This window comes from Rhinolophus hipposideros (assembly GCF_964194185.1).
Source record: "Rhinolophus hipposideros genome assembly, chromosome: 6".
Classification (NCBI taxonomy): domain Eukaryota; kingdom Metazoa; phylum Chordata; class Mammalia; order Chiroptera; family Rhinolophidae; genus Rhinolophus; species Rhinolophus hipposideros.
Window position 1 is genome coordinate 49,195,373 of NC_138052.1, and position 15,733 is coordinate 49,211,105.

General features: G+C 41.1%; 1 protein-coding gene across 6 annotated transcripts in view; it reads left to right on the top strand.

Moving 5' to 3' along the window:
• RAPGEF4 (Rap guanine nucleotide exchange factor 4) overlaps positions 1 to 15,733 on the top strand; it is a 278,720-nt gene that overhangs the window by 250,839 nt on the left and 12,148 nt on the right. For all 6 annotated transcript variants that reach the window (XM_081051093.1, XM_081051094.1, XM_081051095.1 and 3 more), the window contains 6 exons: positions 1,851 to 1,976; positions 2,397 to 2,575; positions 5,514 to 5,604; positions 9,882 to 9,932; positions 10,671 to 10,758; positions 11,172 to 11,236. In XM_081051093.1, coding sequence (XP_080907219.1) covers positions 1,851 to 1,976; positions 2,397 to 2,575; positions 5,514 to 5,604; positions 9,882 to 9,932; positions 10,671 to 10,758; positions 11,172 to 11,236 — 600 coding nt within the window. The remainder of the gene's footprint in view (positions 1 to 1,850; positions 1,977 to 2,396; positions 2,576 to 5,513; positions 5,605 to 9,881; positions 9,933 to 10,670; positions 10,759 to 11,171; positions 11,237 to 15,733) is intronic.

Genomic DNA, 15,733 nt, shown 5'->3' on the forward strand with positions numbered 1-15,733 from the left:
TATCCCTACTCCCTGTCCCTGCCTAGAGTGAATCAGAAACAACAGTATTTCGCTCATACACCCAGGTGTTGTACTGATCACATGCCCTGTTCCTTTGCATTGTTAGAAAGGGAACTCATTTAGGGGGAGGAGAGGATAGGGAACTCCTCTGTGCGAGGGCCTGTGCTTATGTGTACACGTAAATTATTAGCGTTCAATCCTCTTAACAAGCCTAGGTACTAGGTACTGTGACCCCATCTTACCAACGCTGGAAACAGACACTCAGGAGAGTAGGGCATTGATCCCAGTCTGTACTTAGAGTGCGGTATAGATTTAGTGCCATTGCTCTGTAAAGTGGGCACTAACCTGGTCTATTACAAAACCCCAATTCCTCACCCAGTACTCAAAGGCTTTCTAAAAGCTGGTCCAGCTGTCCATTTGGTTCCCCTGAGCTCTCTATTCCTGCCAAGCAAGTTGCATGACAGCTTCCCCACTTTCATGCTTCTCTTGCCATCTTTCAACCTACAACGGACTGTCCGGGATGCTCAGGGAAATCCTTGCTGTTCTAACCCACTCAGAGTTTGTCTGCTTCATCTTTTAAAGCCCAGCTTCTTTCTCCGAGGAACTCTTCAGGCCATACATTCATTCCAAATACCCACTGACTCTCCAAAAGCCCATTCATATTCTCACCCCTGTTTATCTGTGTGTCCGGGAGTCAGATATGTGTAGATGCCTCTGTCTGTCCCTTTATACATTCAAACAAATGCTAGCGGCTGACTTCAGCGATGTGCAGTGTGGTACTTGGCGGTCAGGGCTGACTCCTCTCAGACTGCAAACATTCACATACGGGGACCACCTACATTCTGAACGTGTAATTTCTTTAGAATGCAGTGGGCATTTATAGAACATAACAGTTGAGAGTGATGATTGTAATGATGACGATAGAACTTGCACAACATTAGTACTTCCAACCTAAATATTAAATATCCAAATATGATATGCGTGATATTAGGGAAATTCTCATTCAATTCATGTGACTTTCATCACTTTGTACAGATATTGTAGATCAATATGTATTAATATTTTATACATAAGTTTCCAATGTATGCAAATCATCCATCTTACTAAGGAAAGCACTATAAATCATTTCTCATAAATAAAATGAAATAAATAAAATAAGTACATTGGATGGAAAGTTCTGACTGAGGGTCTTCCAGAGAGTAGCAGAGTTTGGTTTTCCAATGCCTGGGCCAAAACACCATGACTTTGTAAATATCATCCTTAGCACGACATCTCCCGGAGAGTGGAAGAACCAGACATCACATGTAATCTCAGTAGACAGAGTCTTCTGTCACCTAGTCATCCCAGGCAATGTGTTATAGGATACCAGCCACTTTACTACCGTCACTAGCCCCTGCAGTAGTAGTAAGTAGTAATTAGCACTGTGACTAAATGTCCCCAACTGCCATGCCGGTACCTGCTTTAGAACCGCTTCACTGGGAAATAAGAGGAAAAACGTCTCCAAGAACTTCTGACATCTTTACCAGGGTAAAGGAATTGGTTCCAGGGAAATTCCAGACCCAAGCAGAAGACAACCTCCACAGGTCACTCTCCTCTGAATCTTATTTGTTCCGGTCGCATTTTTCAGTCAGTGGAATTGATCCTAGTGAGAATGAGGGCTACAAAGATGGCACTGAAGCAAGTGAGCTCATTTAGAGGAAAGGCATCTTTCTCCTCTGGGTAAAATCAAAGTTGCAACATATTCCTGAGCCTTTCCAGAATCCTTTCCCCTCAGCTACTCCTTAAAGCATTCAGCATTAAGTACTTGTCTCTTTTGAGATTCTGATATATTTTTGCATGATTATTCATAGACTCCCTTGCCAGAACAGGAAGGCCCAACTGTTGGAACAGTGGGAACTTTTGAACTGATGAGCTCGAAAGATTTAGCATACCAGATGACAATTTATGATTGGGAACTCTTCAACTGCGTGCATGAGGTAAGCTGCTTGATTGAGAGCATTAGTAGGTACCACAGCAATTCTGGATGGAGCCTGCTTGCGTTGCTCAACTGCAAATGTTAGTACGCGCTGCAATATGGAAGCCACATGATCGTTTTTTAAATACTGAGTTTATTAACAAAGCTTGTCACAGTCTTTGAGTGTTAAAGAAAAATCTCGATGATTTACAGTAAGCTATATCTTCCTGAGCATATTTAGCCAACGGCACCTAGTTTATCGTTATATATTTAACAAGCCTCATTGAAGCCCTTCACCTCTGTAGGGTAAGTCGACTCCTGGTCAGCGATTGCGTTCACATTTGCTGACCCATGTCAATTTGTCGTGACCAAAATAAAGAAGGCTTGCTGGTGTTTTGATTGAAAAACAAAGAAGTGAAATTGTTTTCCTTTTCTTTTCTAGCTGGAGCTAATCTATCACACATTTGGAAGGCATAATTTTAAAAAGACCACAGCAAACTTGGATTTGTTCCTGAGGAGATTTAATGAAATTCAGTTTTGGGTTGTCACTGAGATTTGCCTTTGTTCCCAGCCCAGCAAGCGTGTTCAGCTCTTAAAAAAATTTATTAAGATAGCAGCCCAGTAAGTATCATTAGCTTGGGAAAAGAAAGGGGTTTGAGCTGCATTTTCATTTTGTTCTCAGACAACACCTTACAAAGAAAAGCAAGACAGAATCTTCCTTGTGCCCAAGGACCAACCACAGGGGCTTAAGAATAACCAAACTCTTGGAAAAGTTGAATTATGTCAATTCTACCTCTTGTGATATATGGCATCAGTATATAAATTGCCATCTTACAGCACTGAGCGGAAGTCAAAATCGTGACTTCTTTTTGCTCTGAACTCCTCAGACTTTGTGTCTCCTTCAGCATAAAGGGTCCTTCAGCAAAGTTCTGTTGCAGGAAGTTCTAAGAGGCTCAAGTCGATAGCCAACATGACACGTTCTCGCCGGTAGAGGGCAGTGGGCACATATCCAACTCAGCCAGAATAAAATCAGTAATATGCGTCAAGGCAAGCTAGCCTGGTACATGAAAATCATTTCCATAAACATCAGAAAAAGCAAGCATCTTATACATATTCTGTTTAACAGAACTTCATGGGAAACAATTTATTTACTGCAGGGACCAGTTAGATTTCTCCCTGACATGAATTTAATCTTCTCCTGCTACTTAGATATGCCTGACAACCTCCTGTTTACATCCGTGTTTTTGATATCACTACACTGCTAAAAATAAATGGCTAAATGCGGCCGTGGCTGGGAGACTTCTTTCCTTTCTAAATGCAGGGAGCTCGAGCACGGGAAGACGGGGAACACAAGTGACCTCAACTAGGCAATTTTCTTGAGCCAAATAGTTTAGGTCACATACAGAGTCTGATTTCCAGACCTAAACAAAGAAGTAAATGCTGCTTGACATTTTATACCTATAGGCTTGCCAAATGCTTTGCGTTACTTTGCCAAAAATTTTAGGGTTCCACACGGTATCCACATCCTTTGGATTCAAATGTGGGTATCTCTTCATTTGGAAAAGCTGCCTTTTTGAAGAAAGATTTGGTAAAATGTTGCTTAGGAATTTCTGGTTCTGAGTATAGCCACTTCCCCTAGGAGCCTGAAGAGTCTCGTTGCAAGGAACAAATACCTTCACATATTTAGAAGGCGATGATTATGGAAACTGTGACAATATGTGCTTTCCCATTATAAGGAGCACATTCTCTCTTCACCTCAGCCTGGCAGTGCCAAGTACAACAAGGGGATGAGAGAGGCAGTCTGCCCACAAACATGAGAGATCAGAAAATCTTGTGGGCCTAATCCTGTTATTTACAGAGGCAACAGAGGAGAGGCTTTCAGAAACTGGAATTTAAAAAAATGTTTTTGCCTTTCTTAATCTCTATTCCTTCTGGTTATGTGAATGTGTAGGTGGATTGGGTTTCAGTATTAATTGGTTTATATTATTCAGCCATTATTAAGCCGTGCTGTCCTATAGTGGCGCTGTTTGCACAGCCCAGCTGGAGAAGGTTGTAGACTTTCATGAACCAAGATCTATAAGAATGAGACCTAAACCTAGTGGCAGTAGCATGCTTTGTGTGGTATTTTCAGAGAACTTCAACATATTCTCTTTAAGCTCTTTGACTTGCCCAGAACTTTGTGAAGTTGGAGGTCCAAATGTTATTGTCCCCTTTTACAGATGAAGACACTGAGGCACAGAGAAATGTCGTGACTTACTTAGGGTGATAAAGTTAGCTGGTAACTAGCTGGACCAGAGCAGTGACCACAAAGGCAGGTCTGCAGTTCTGCATGTTTTCTTTTGAGATCACAGAGACAGGACAAAGGCAAACATGGGTAATGATCATACCCCCTGCCTTCAGCCCCCGGGGTGTCTCTGAAATTGCTTTGAGCCCCTGTTCTGAGAGTCACTGTCCTTAAACAGGAGAGGCCTCGCTTACTTTCTCATGGGTGGGATCAGATACACTATAGCTTCTCAGAAATCTGTTTTCCCATTTCCTCATAAACCATTTAAGAATTACTCATTGCTACCTTTGCAAGGAAAACACAGGCAGTAAATGCAATAATTTAATTAGCCTTTTACAAAAATGTTAATCCAAACAGGATTTAATTATGATATAGTCATCTTACATAACCACAGTGATTTGGGGTAAAGGATTTGCGCTTATTGCAAAATGAATTCTTTCCCTTTTCAAGGAACTCGTATGAAGTTGGGTATTCTCTCTCTCTCTCTCTCTCTCTCTCTCTCTCTCTCTCTCTCTCTCTCGTTAACCCAAGTACCTCGGCTAAATATTGCCATTCTAATAAGAATCTTTGGTCTTGTTCCACAATATTATTATTCCCAAATATATATTTATAAAAGCTAATAGTGGCATAAGTACAGATTCAAACTGATCAGCTTCGAAAACATTAGTGAAACACAGAGAAAATAAGGGTTTTGGGTGGGGGGGATTTTTTGATCAGTTGCTTAGATTTTTTTCTCCACTTTAAAACTCCTTGAGCCCAAAGGGATCATGACCTGTCAATTGTTATTTTTCAACAGATTAGAATCATTTGCGTGGCAGGTAGAAGTCATGGTGGCTGCAGCAGTATGATTTCCATACTTCCCTCTCAAGCTGCTAGAGGAGGTACCCAGCACCAGGCTAAAATCTGGACGTCTTCAAGGACATTTTGCTTTCTTTCTTCCCTTCCCGTGAGAGGTTTCCCTCCAGGCCCAATAAGGCTTTTAGCAAGCTTTGGGGGGTCATAATAACAATCCCTGGGGTCGGTATCTTTCAATTCATTCTCAAAACCTGGACTTAGCTGGTCCAAACCATCACCTTTCTCAAATTACAGTGAGAAATCAAACAGCAGAACGTGGTCACCCAAGTGGAACTTACACAGTGCATTAAATCTGTCATTGCCCATTCCTATAAAGGAGTCCTGACGAATATTAATGACTATCAGAAAATAGAACTCTAATGTTTTTTAATCTCACTCAAAAGTGGCATTTTACTCAAACATGTGCCTCTTGTGTTTCAGCTGTAAGGAGTACAAAAATCTGAATTCCTTCTTTGCCATCGTCATGGGACTAAGTAATGTTGCTGTGAGCCGCTTGGCACTAACGTGGGAGGTAAGCTTCGGCTGAGATCCAGCTGTGACTTTTGCCTTAAGAATAAAAACACAGACTCACCAGTGAGCTTTTTGTATAAAAATATCACTCACACAGTGTAACAATGGAAAAGGTGGGACACCTTGAGGGAGGTGACCTGTCTCCTTTTCCTAGTTGCCTCAGAGTGTGAATTTAAAAAAGCATTGTCCTTTTGTTATATGGGGGAAGGAGGGAACCTCAGCTTCTTGTTCTATGCATTGTAAATAATAACAAGTCTAGTTCCTAAGTATACCATGGATCAACAACATTGCTTGGATTGCTTCAAAGATTTTGCTCATTGATTCTATTGTTCTCTGGAATGTCTGCTTATTGCTTTTGCAATGAACTTTATCTATAATTAAGAAAGGATGGAAGATCCATTTTTATCCAAGCAGTCATTTTGCTCCTGGGAGAATAAGCCAGAAGGCCAACTGTTTGGCCCAGCCGAGTACTAAGTATCTCTTAATCTCCTGGCAGACTTCTCTGTGTATGGAGGAATAGCAGTTGGCCAATATTCTGTTTGAGGCAAAAGTTATGCAGGTGTCTTGTGAATTTCTGTAACAAATATGATTAATAGTTTGTTAATAGTCAGTCATTCGTGCTGGAGAACATCTTCATTTTTCATTAGCTAAGTACTAAAAGTGTGCCTAACCCCTTACATGTGGTATATAGTCAAAGAAATACTAACCTCTAATAGAACATACACACCAAAATAGACTCTTACTAAAAATAAAGAAGTATGTGTAAGTGGAACACAAAAAGAGGGCAAGAAGTAGATAACAGAGACTTAATTTGCAATGGCACTCCAAGGCAGCTGTTTGCATCTCTAAGTGTTTTCTGTTTAACGTTTTCTTCCCCCACTTCCCTACTGGAACTGTTTCCTTCAACGGAAACATAGTTTATAGGACAGGTCCTCACAAGTCCTTCTGTCTTGGTTTTTCTCTTAAAATTCTAGGCAGATACAGCACACAGCAGCTCATCCCCTGAATATAGGAATGAGGGAAGTAGTGAGGCCCGTGTGCCCTGCAGCTGTATCGTCTCCCGTCTACTAAAAGGACAGAATTAGTGCTGCCAGTAAATCTGAGCACTGAAGCCATAGTACAGACTCACCTGTCTGGTAGCCCACAGCTCTTGGAATCTCTGGAGACCTAGGGTGTCCTCTCAGATAGTCTGCTTTCTGCAACCTGTTTCCAGCTTCTGATCCGCTCCCCCTTCCCCCTTCCCACCCTGCACCCACACACAGAGTCCAAATGAGTTGGCTGGGACAATCAAAGAAGTATGAAGCTTCATAAGGGTCCAGGAAGGCCCAGTGTAGGTACCACATGACAGCAGCCAACAATTAAGGCTATAGCATGTGGGAAACACTAGTGGAGTCCCCTCTCCTGGTCTAAAGAGAAAAATTGAGACTGCGTGGGGGTAGGGTACAGTCAGCAAAGGGAGAGAGTTAACTGGCCAATCCTTCAGTCTCACGTGGAACAGAAAAGCACCCATCATTCTGTGAGCTTCTGGTGACATCATTGCATGTTGCCGATAAAAGAAGATTAAGCTTTAATCATTCGTAAGCCTTCATTTTTTTTTTCATGGTTTTCCTCATATTTATTTATTTATTTATTTATTTATTTATTTAATTTGTTTATTATTTTTATTTTTTATTTTATTTTATTTTGTTTTGTTTTGTTTTTATTATTTTTTTATTTTTTATTAGTTTCAGGTGTACAAGACAAGGTAATACTTAGACGTTCATCATTTATATCCCTCACACTGTGAACCCCCCTCCCCCCATCCATTATCCCTCTGACCTCACACCGAGCCATCACATTATATATATAAAATTATAGTTGGCATTCATTAATGTTTAGCTTCTGGTGTACAATGCCATGGTCAGGCATCCACATTATCTCTGAGGTGGTCTCCCAAATAGGATGCATGTCCATCGGATACCCAACAAAATCTTTACAACATTATTGAATAAGTTCCCCAAATTAATTTTCAGAAAACCCTGAGGCCATCTTGTGGTTACCAGCTGCTTCCTAATCCCTTCACCTTTCCCCTTATCCTCAACCTACCCCCCCCCCACCCCATCTAACAACTCTCGGTTTTTTCTTTGTGTCCTCAAAACTGTCTCTGATTAGTTCATTCACATATTCTTTTCTTTAGATTCCGCATATAAGTGAGATCATATGGTACTTGTCTTTCTCTTTCTGACTTATTTCACTTAACATAATGTTCTCTAGATCCATCCATGTTGTTGCAAATGATAAGATTTCTTTCTTCTTTATGTAAGCCTTCATTTTTAAAGGTGAAATATAATTATATCATTCGAAGGTATAGCTTTCATTCATAAGATCTTTGATTTGGGTTTATCTACCTGTACTTGCTGAGTACCTCCCAAGGGCTTCGCTTCAACTCCAGTGAGAACCATGATGGCTGCCTGAGTGGTGTGGGCAACAGTGCCTCACCTCCAGGAACTATAGAACCATGTGAAACTGTCCATGAAAATGGATCAAAATAGAAGGGAAAGGCCAATCTGAGATAGAGCAAATGGGAATGATAACCTGGCTCGGGTTCTGAACCCCAGCAGTATTGGCAGTGTTGACATTTTGGACAGGGTAATTCTTTGTGGTGGGGACTGTCCTGTGCATTATGGGTACTTAGAAGCATTCCTGGGCTTTGCCGACCGTGTACCAGAAGCCCCTGTCATCACATCCCACCCCAGTTGTGACAATAAAAAATGTCTGCAGATATTATCAAATGTCCTCGGGGGTGGGAGGGTGCAAATTTGCCCCCATTTGAGAACCAGTGCTCTGGAAGCATGGGGTGTAGATAGATAATAGTATTAGGCCCCACAACATTTTCTTTTTATTACAGTAGGCCCACTTGCTTTTGACCCAAAAGCCAGCTAAGTCAAGAAAGAGACAGATCCAACCAAAACTGTAATTCACTCCTGATTTTCAAAATAGTCTATTTTCATGGAAAGTTACCACCTAACATGGTGACGTGGATACTCCATGTGGGATTAGATCCTTGCCTCTCTTGATGCCCATCCCAGTTTTTACCCCTTTAAACATTCCCTCCAAGCAAGGACAATGGATTTCCCTGAAGCCTAACTTGAAAATAGGTGCTAGGAAAATAAGTTTGGCTTCCTATAAACAAAACATGATATTTTACAGTGTTGACATGGGAATATTTAAAGTGATTCAGATCTAAGGGGCAAAGGGGGGAGGCTTTTCTATGGGTGGCAGAGGCCTGATGGGTGAAGCAGTTGTTGACAGGACTTCACTGTGCGAAGCCGAGCTGAGCGAGGGATCTCGGAGGCCCGGGACTCCGTCAGGATGGGAACCACATCACGCTGCTCTGTCTTGGAGCAGCCCCGTCTGAAGAGAAGTTCAGCGTTACTAAACACTTAGGACCTAAGCAAAGTGAGACCAGTAGATTGAAAGATGTCTATTGGTATAGATACATAGGGCTGTTCAGTGGTGTTGAATCGTGTGCCAAAATATAAACACAAGAAATTACTAAATTGATGGAACTATCAATTTTTTGTTTTATAGCATGGCAGAGAAATCATGTGGGAGAAATGCTTGTGTAGAAAAGCATAGAGCACATAAGGAGAGGCAGTAGGAAAGGAGGCAGGTGATGTGGATGACAGAGACTGTGACCGTCCTCAGCTGTGTGACTCTGGGTGTGTCACTTAAACTGTGAGACTTAATTGTTTCCATCTATAAAACACAAATTGAATCCATTGAACTAAATATGAATTGAGCACCTACTGTATACCTGACACTCTTTTAGGTACTAAGGATAAAGCAATAAACAAAACTGATAAAAATCCCTTTTCTCGTGTAGCTTGCATTGTAAGGGAGCAGAAGGGTTGAAATACAAAATTTCTAAAACTTAATTCTAATATTCTCTGAGCTACATTCCTCCTTGTGGGAATCAGAGAGTTTAAGGTGGTTCCAAAACATTTGTAATCTGGCAGTGTTCTTAGGAATAATCCATTTCAGAACACATTGTAAAAGCGGTAAGACCAAAGAATCCATAGTTACTTTGGGTTCAACTATGTTAAGACTTTTAAAAGGTGAATCCTCTATATTCCAAAGATTGTCCTCAAATGACAAGACAGATTACAGTCTGGCCTGTCCTAGAAATGTTTGAGTAAGAGCCAAAAGAAATACCTTTCCCCTAGAAATGGTCATGCATGATACCTATCTAGATATTGAATCTGACATACGAGTGTGGCATTTTCATTTCATTAACAGAAACTTCCAAGCAAGTTCAAGAAGTTCTATGCGGAGTTTGAAAGTTTAATGGTAAGTGACAGTGGCTCTTTTATTCTGTTCACTGTCTGCATTAATCCAATTTCTGATGAGCTGAATTGAAGTTCTCATTTCAGAAATTTTATCTGTCCTTGTATGACTTTAAGAAGTTTATGATCCCGTTTTAGTGCTGCTAAAACAAGCATGTCTGACTAATGAATGGCACCCTCAGGAACTAACTTAAAGAGGACTTATGTCCCACATAAGGTCAATTTGTGTAACTAAGAAAAGCAGCGTAATAGATTCTTTTCCATCTAGCACGGGTTGGCTATGGATTGGAGGCTGCATTTTTCTTGGCTTGCCAAAATTATTTTTCCGCACTGGCTGGGAGGTGTTCACAGACAGAAAGGAGTGAGTGGGACTTGGCAGGAGCTATGGGATGGTTTCAGGTAGGGCAAGTTGAGACTGGCTGTGCGAGGCAGGAGGAGAGTGATCCGACTCTCGACTCCCATGGGTAGGGCTTTCCTATTTGCCGTCAAAGGAGTCTCACGCCTCCATCCCTATTTGCAAATCTCCCTTTCGAACGAGAAAGGAAACAAAAAGCAAATTGTTTCCATGTCACACATGAAGTTGTTTTAAAACACATATCAACTTGTTTAACTAAGTCCTACCTTTCTTTTGTGGCTTCACAAAAGAATCTGGGGGTGGGATGACAGGGCTGGGTGTGTTAGGGGGTCAAAGGGGTGCTGTATGTGTCGTTAATTGTGAAGCATTCTCTCTGTTTCTCTGAAGGATCCTTCAAGGAACCACAGGGCCTACAGGCTGACAGTAGCTAAGTTGGAGCCTCCTCTCATCCCCTTTATGCCTTTGCTCATTAAAGGTAAATGTAAGGAAATGCGCAGATTGCGCCAGTGATGAGTATGTGTGTGGGGGGGGGGCGGGGCGGGACGAACAAGAGCCTACTCAGATCTGTCTCGTTGGGAAGAATGAACCCATCCTTCCACCTTCTCCATCATCTTCTCTCAGCCCTGACTTCTCAGAGGGTTGGGAAGATTATTGGAAGAGCGGGAATCCATGATTGGGAAGACTTGAAAGTGAAACAGAGGGTTAGTTGGAAAATTGTACTAATCTCAGATAAAGTGCTTTAGAAAGTTAAAGCCCTAACTTAAAAGGAACTATTATCAGCTTTTTTTAACTGCCATGTTATGCAAATCCTCCATCATAATCTAATGGTGCTGTTGTGGTTTCTTAGTATGACATTAGTGATTAGGATGTGACTTTTATTTTTTGCAGATATGACGTTTACTCATGAGGGGAACAAGACTTTCATTGACAATCTAGTAAACTTCGAGAAAATGGTGCGTATAGTATTATAACCTTAATCGTGATGGTTTTATTTTAAATAAAATTTACATTTGTGCTAATAAAGGAAATAATTTCCATATATGCTGCCATGTTAAAAAGGTAGTTCCACATGAAGGAGTTTGGAAATATTTGGTTCAAATTGGCTACCTATTTCAGTCTGTCAGTTCTCTTTTGTGAGGTTGAATAGTATTTGTGCCACAGATCCCAGCAGCAGCTAGCTTTCATACTCTGCGCTTCGTCCCTGGCTGCCTGTTGCTAAAATGCACGAAAGCTCCAGAGCGACATCCATGATGTTGTTTTGTTGTAAGGTTTGTGGGGCTAGACGGCCCCAGGATGCCTTTGAAATGTTTATCTACTGAGCCTGACTTCTGTGCATGTAGGTAAAAAGCAACTCCATAGCTGATCTTTATTATGGTGTATTCATCTAAATATGTATTGTTTATTCCAATAAAGTTCACCCAAGTTCAGAGGGGGAACTTGAAAAAAGATTCTTTTAAATAGCAGATGTGGAACGGGCACATATTCACAATTTTCCAGTGGTTTCCCCCACACCCCCCTCCAAAAAGAGCTGTGTTTATCTGGCATTAGTTTCTTTGCCGTTTATTTTCTTATCTTCTGAGAAGCCATAAAGCAGGTCCTGCCAAAACCTTTCTTTGGCTACATAGTGCATGTTCATGGAATGCTCCATTGTGTTCTAATCATTTGGCTGCCCCGTGGATGAATGGAGTGTCACAGTGTCACCTCTGTGGTGAGCATCTGCCCGGGCTCTGGTTGATGGTGGTGAATGTGGCACTTGCAGGAGAAGCTCCAGACTTGCAGTTCAGTAGACATGAGGTTTAGTTCTCAGCGTCATTACGTTGCAGGTCCCTTAACTTCTCTGCAGGTCAGTTTCCCCAACAAAAAATAGGGATCATGCCTGCTCCATCCATCTCTGGAGATTGTTGGTGGGTCCAGAATATATGAGTATTCCTATAAGCCGTACAGTGCTATAGAAGTCCTATCAGAAAATTGTTCTTCTGTTTGTATCTTGAAATCCAGATAGTACATATGACTGCAGGAGAATTTGAAACATTCTGCAATAATCCTATGAGGCTCACACCATTTAGGTTTGGGAATGAGCTTATTGCAAAGCCCAGCCTGATAAAGACGTACAGCAGTTGTTGGGTGCTAGGTTCCCATGTCTTAAGCTTCTGAAGAAATAGCACATGAGTCCGCACTCCTCAAAAACACTCTCTACTAGAGGGCAAGTATTAGTGGCCCTAAAACCAAGGGTAGTGTAGGAACATCTCTAGTGGCGTATTAGTTTAGTAATTCTTTGATCAAAGTAAAAAAAAAAAACATTCTTTGCTCACTTGTTAGTGTGGAGAATTAAACATATTTCCCTGATTTTTCAAAAGAAAACCTGTTTTCCAGACATGAAAAATTTAGTAAATAGGCGTAGAACCTTCTGGATCACTTATGTAGAAATGCAGACTGAGGGGTGGCTAAGCCAACCATTTGACTATAAAATATACATGTGCACAGACACATCGAAGTCATGTTTTCCTAAGGAGTTGACTGAGCTTTAGAACTTTTGATCATTAACGTTAACTAAACAGAACAAACAGGAACCACAAAAATACCCGTTGAGGAGGATGAAGGTTGTTTCATCTGGGTGTTTAGATCTTCGTGTCACACCCATAACCTGCCAAGGAAAAGTCAAGAGTCAGTGTACAAGATTCAGTATTCAGTGGATGTTAAGAGGGTTCCCGTTCGCCATTTCTGCATTTCATGCCCACAGCAGTGGACTCTTATACGCCTCGCAGGGAGGAGAGAGTCCCTTCACACCCTGCTCTTAAACAGAGTCCACTTTTGCTTAAAAGCTACAGGAACAGCTAAGATAGCAGTTCAGCTGCAATAACGGAAACCCACATTTACGGTGGGTGAAGCAAGATAAATGTATTTCTATCTCACTTAAAGGGCCAAGCGAGTATGGTAGCTCTGCTTCAGGAAGTGATCAAGGTTCCAGGCTTTTCTCTTGCCATTTCACCATCCACATGATCCAACATGGAGAATCACCAAGACCCCATTCCAGCCAGAGGGAAGGGGAAAGGGAAAAGGCGAAGACACGCTTCTTCCCTCTAAGAATATGATCTGAGGTTGCACTTACCACTTGGCTCACGTTTGATTGGTCAGAAATGTAGTCACATGAAACAAGAGTTAGAATATGTAGCCTTTATTTTGGGTATCCATGTGCCCTACTAAAAATTAGGGGGTTCTATTACTATGAAAGAGAAGGGGAGAAAGGATACTGATAAAAATACTGTTCTCTGCTCCAACTACTATACATTTTATTTCATTTGATAAATCAATCATACCATGAGAAAGGTTAATTTTATAATTGCCCTTCCATAAGTTAGAAGTTACTGGAAAATGAAATAGAATTTCAAAACGGTTTGGTTATGTTTTTTAAACCTGGCTTCGACCAACTTGGCACTTATTGTCAACTGTCCAACCCCTTCTCCCCATAAACTAGCCACCCCGTCCCCATAGCACCACCACCACTACCACCTACAACTCCCACTAGTGGCTGCTGTTCTTACTGTGTGTCCTGAGGAAGGATACAGCTCCCTTTTCAGGTTCATGGCCATGCTGCTTCCCAGTCAATCATTGGCAAGGCTCAGGTGATGAGCAGAGCTGGCAACCTTTGTGGGGCTGCTAGACTGTTTCCCCAGAGGGAGCCCTAGCCAGGGGCAAAAGTCACCGGGGTAGCCAGGAACACAGATGCCTTTTCTTGGTTGCAGCATTGCACAGTTACAGCAAACTACCACGCCAACCCTAAGTAGTTTTATTTTGAACCTCTTCACCCTTGAGGTATGAAACAGGGATTAGAGAATTTGTTGCATATTGGTATGGGTTTTCAAGATGTATGAGTATGAACAAAAGAGAATTTACACTCTGATCCTTATGCAAACAAACAAAAAAAAGCAGACATTCTTTCATTGGGGGGGAACATAAAGGAGTATTCAAAAAAATGTTTGAATAAAGCCCTTTGTAGTTTTCTATGGCATACATGAATATTTATAACATTTAGGAGGTAGACTAGCAAAGGATTAGAAGATAATATGCTGGCCGGCTGCCACTACCCCAGGCTGCATAAAGCAGGCTGATAGCCACAGTTGCTACTGTATTAGGAGGCTGGTTCTATTTCAGACATACCCATATTTAGGTGTATTTGTTTATGAATGTTATTTTAAGGTAGTCATTTTATTTGGAATGAGAAGCATGCTGCGAACTTCTGTACTTCTGGAAACATTAACAGAAGCTAATTCATTAAGAAAGAGAAATGTTTTGAATCCTTTTATTTTTATATTGTGGAGGAAGAGAAAATTCCCTTCCCCTCTTGATTCTTATGGGGGGTAGAATAATTAAAATGACAGTCTTAAGAGGAGAAAATCAAATTTAATATGTACATATGGGGAATTCACATAAGCATACCGAATTCCAAAGACAGTAAGGTATAATGAGGTGTACATGTCATTCTGGACTAAGGAGAAGGAGGTAGAGACCTCAAAGGGAAGTAAAGCAATTCACGGGAAGATGAAAAAAGTTCATGTTTAGTAAACAAATGTTTGCTGGGACCTCTAGAGACAGTGAGACACCAAGAGGTCTTCGATCAAATGGGCCTTGCTGGGTTTCTCCCTGTCTATCATACCTATTTCAGATTAAACTGTACAGTTGACCCTTGAACAACACGGATTCGAACTGCATGGGTCCACTTATATGTGGATTTTTTTTTTTTCAATAAACAGTCAACCCTCCGTATCTCTGGATTTCAATCAGTAGATTCAACCAACCACAGTTGAAACAGTAGTTTTGATCTGTGGTTGGGAATCCGTGGCTGCGGAGGGCCAACTGTATGCATTGTTCTATATTATTTTATATAAGGGACTTCAGTGTTCATGGATTTTGGTATCTGGAGGCCGTGGAACCAATCCCCTATTGATACCAAGGGCGAACTGTAGTTAAGTTTTAGGGGGTTCAAAAGTTATACGCAAATATTTAACTGCATGGGAGTCAACTCCTAACTGCCATGTTGTTTAAGGGTCAGCTGTGCTTATCCATGATAAAAGCTCCTTCCTGTAACAGGCTTTCTATCATAAACTCTTTTAGTCAGTTGGAGGGAAAGTCAAAGTTTCTTTCTGAGCCTTCTGGGCCTTAAAAATAACCAGCCTAAAATAATCAATATCCCAAAGAATCATATATTGGGGTTACAAACTCTGTTCCCCTTCAGTATACCTAATATGCCATTGCACAATTAGCAACAATATGTTTTCCGTCACCAATAATACTATTACAAGTTCATAGAGAGAGCATTGGACTTATATCAAGCTATGGAAAAAAGAATCTCCAAATAAAAATCTAAATGTTGAAATCAGCCTAATTCCCAAAACTTTCCAACACAATAGAAATTTACAAGAGGACTTTGAAAGTTTACTTCTTTATATAGA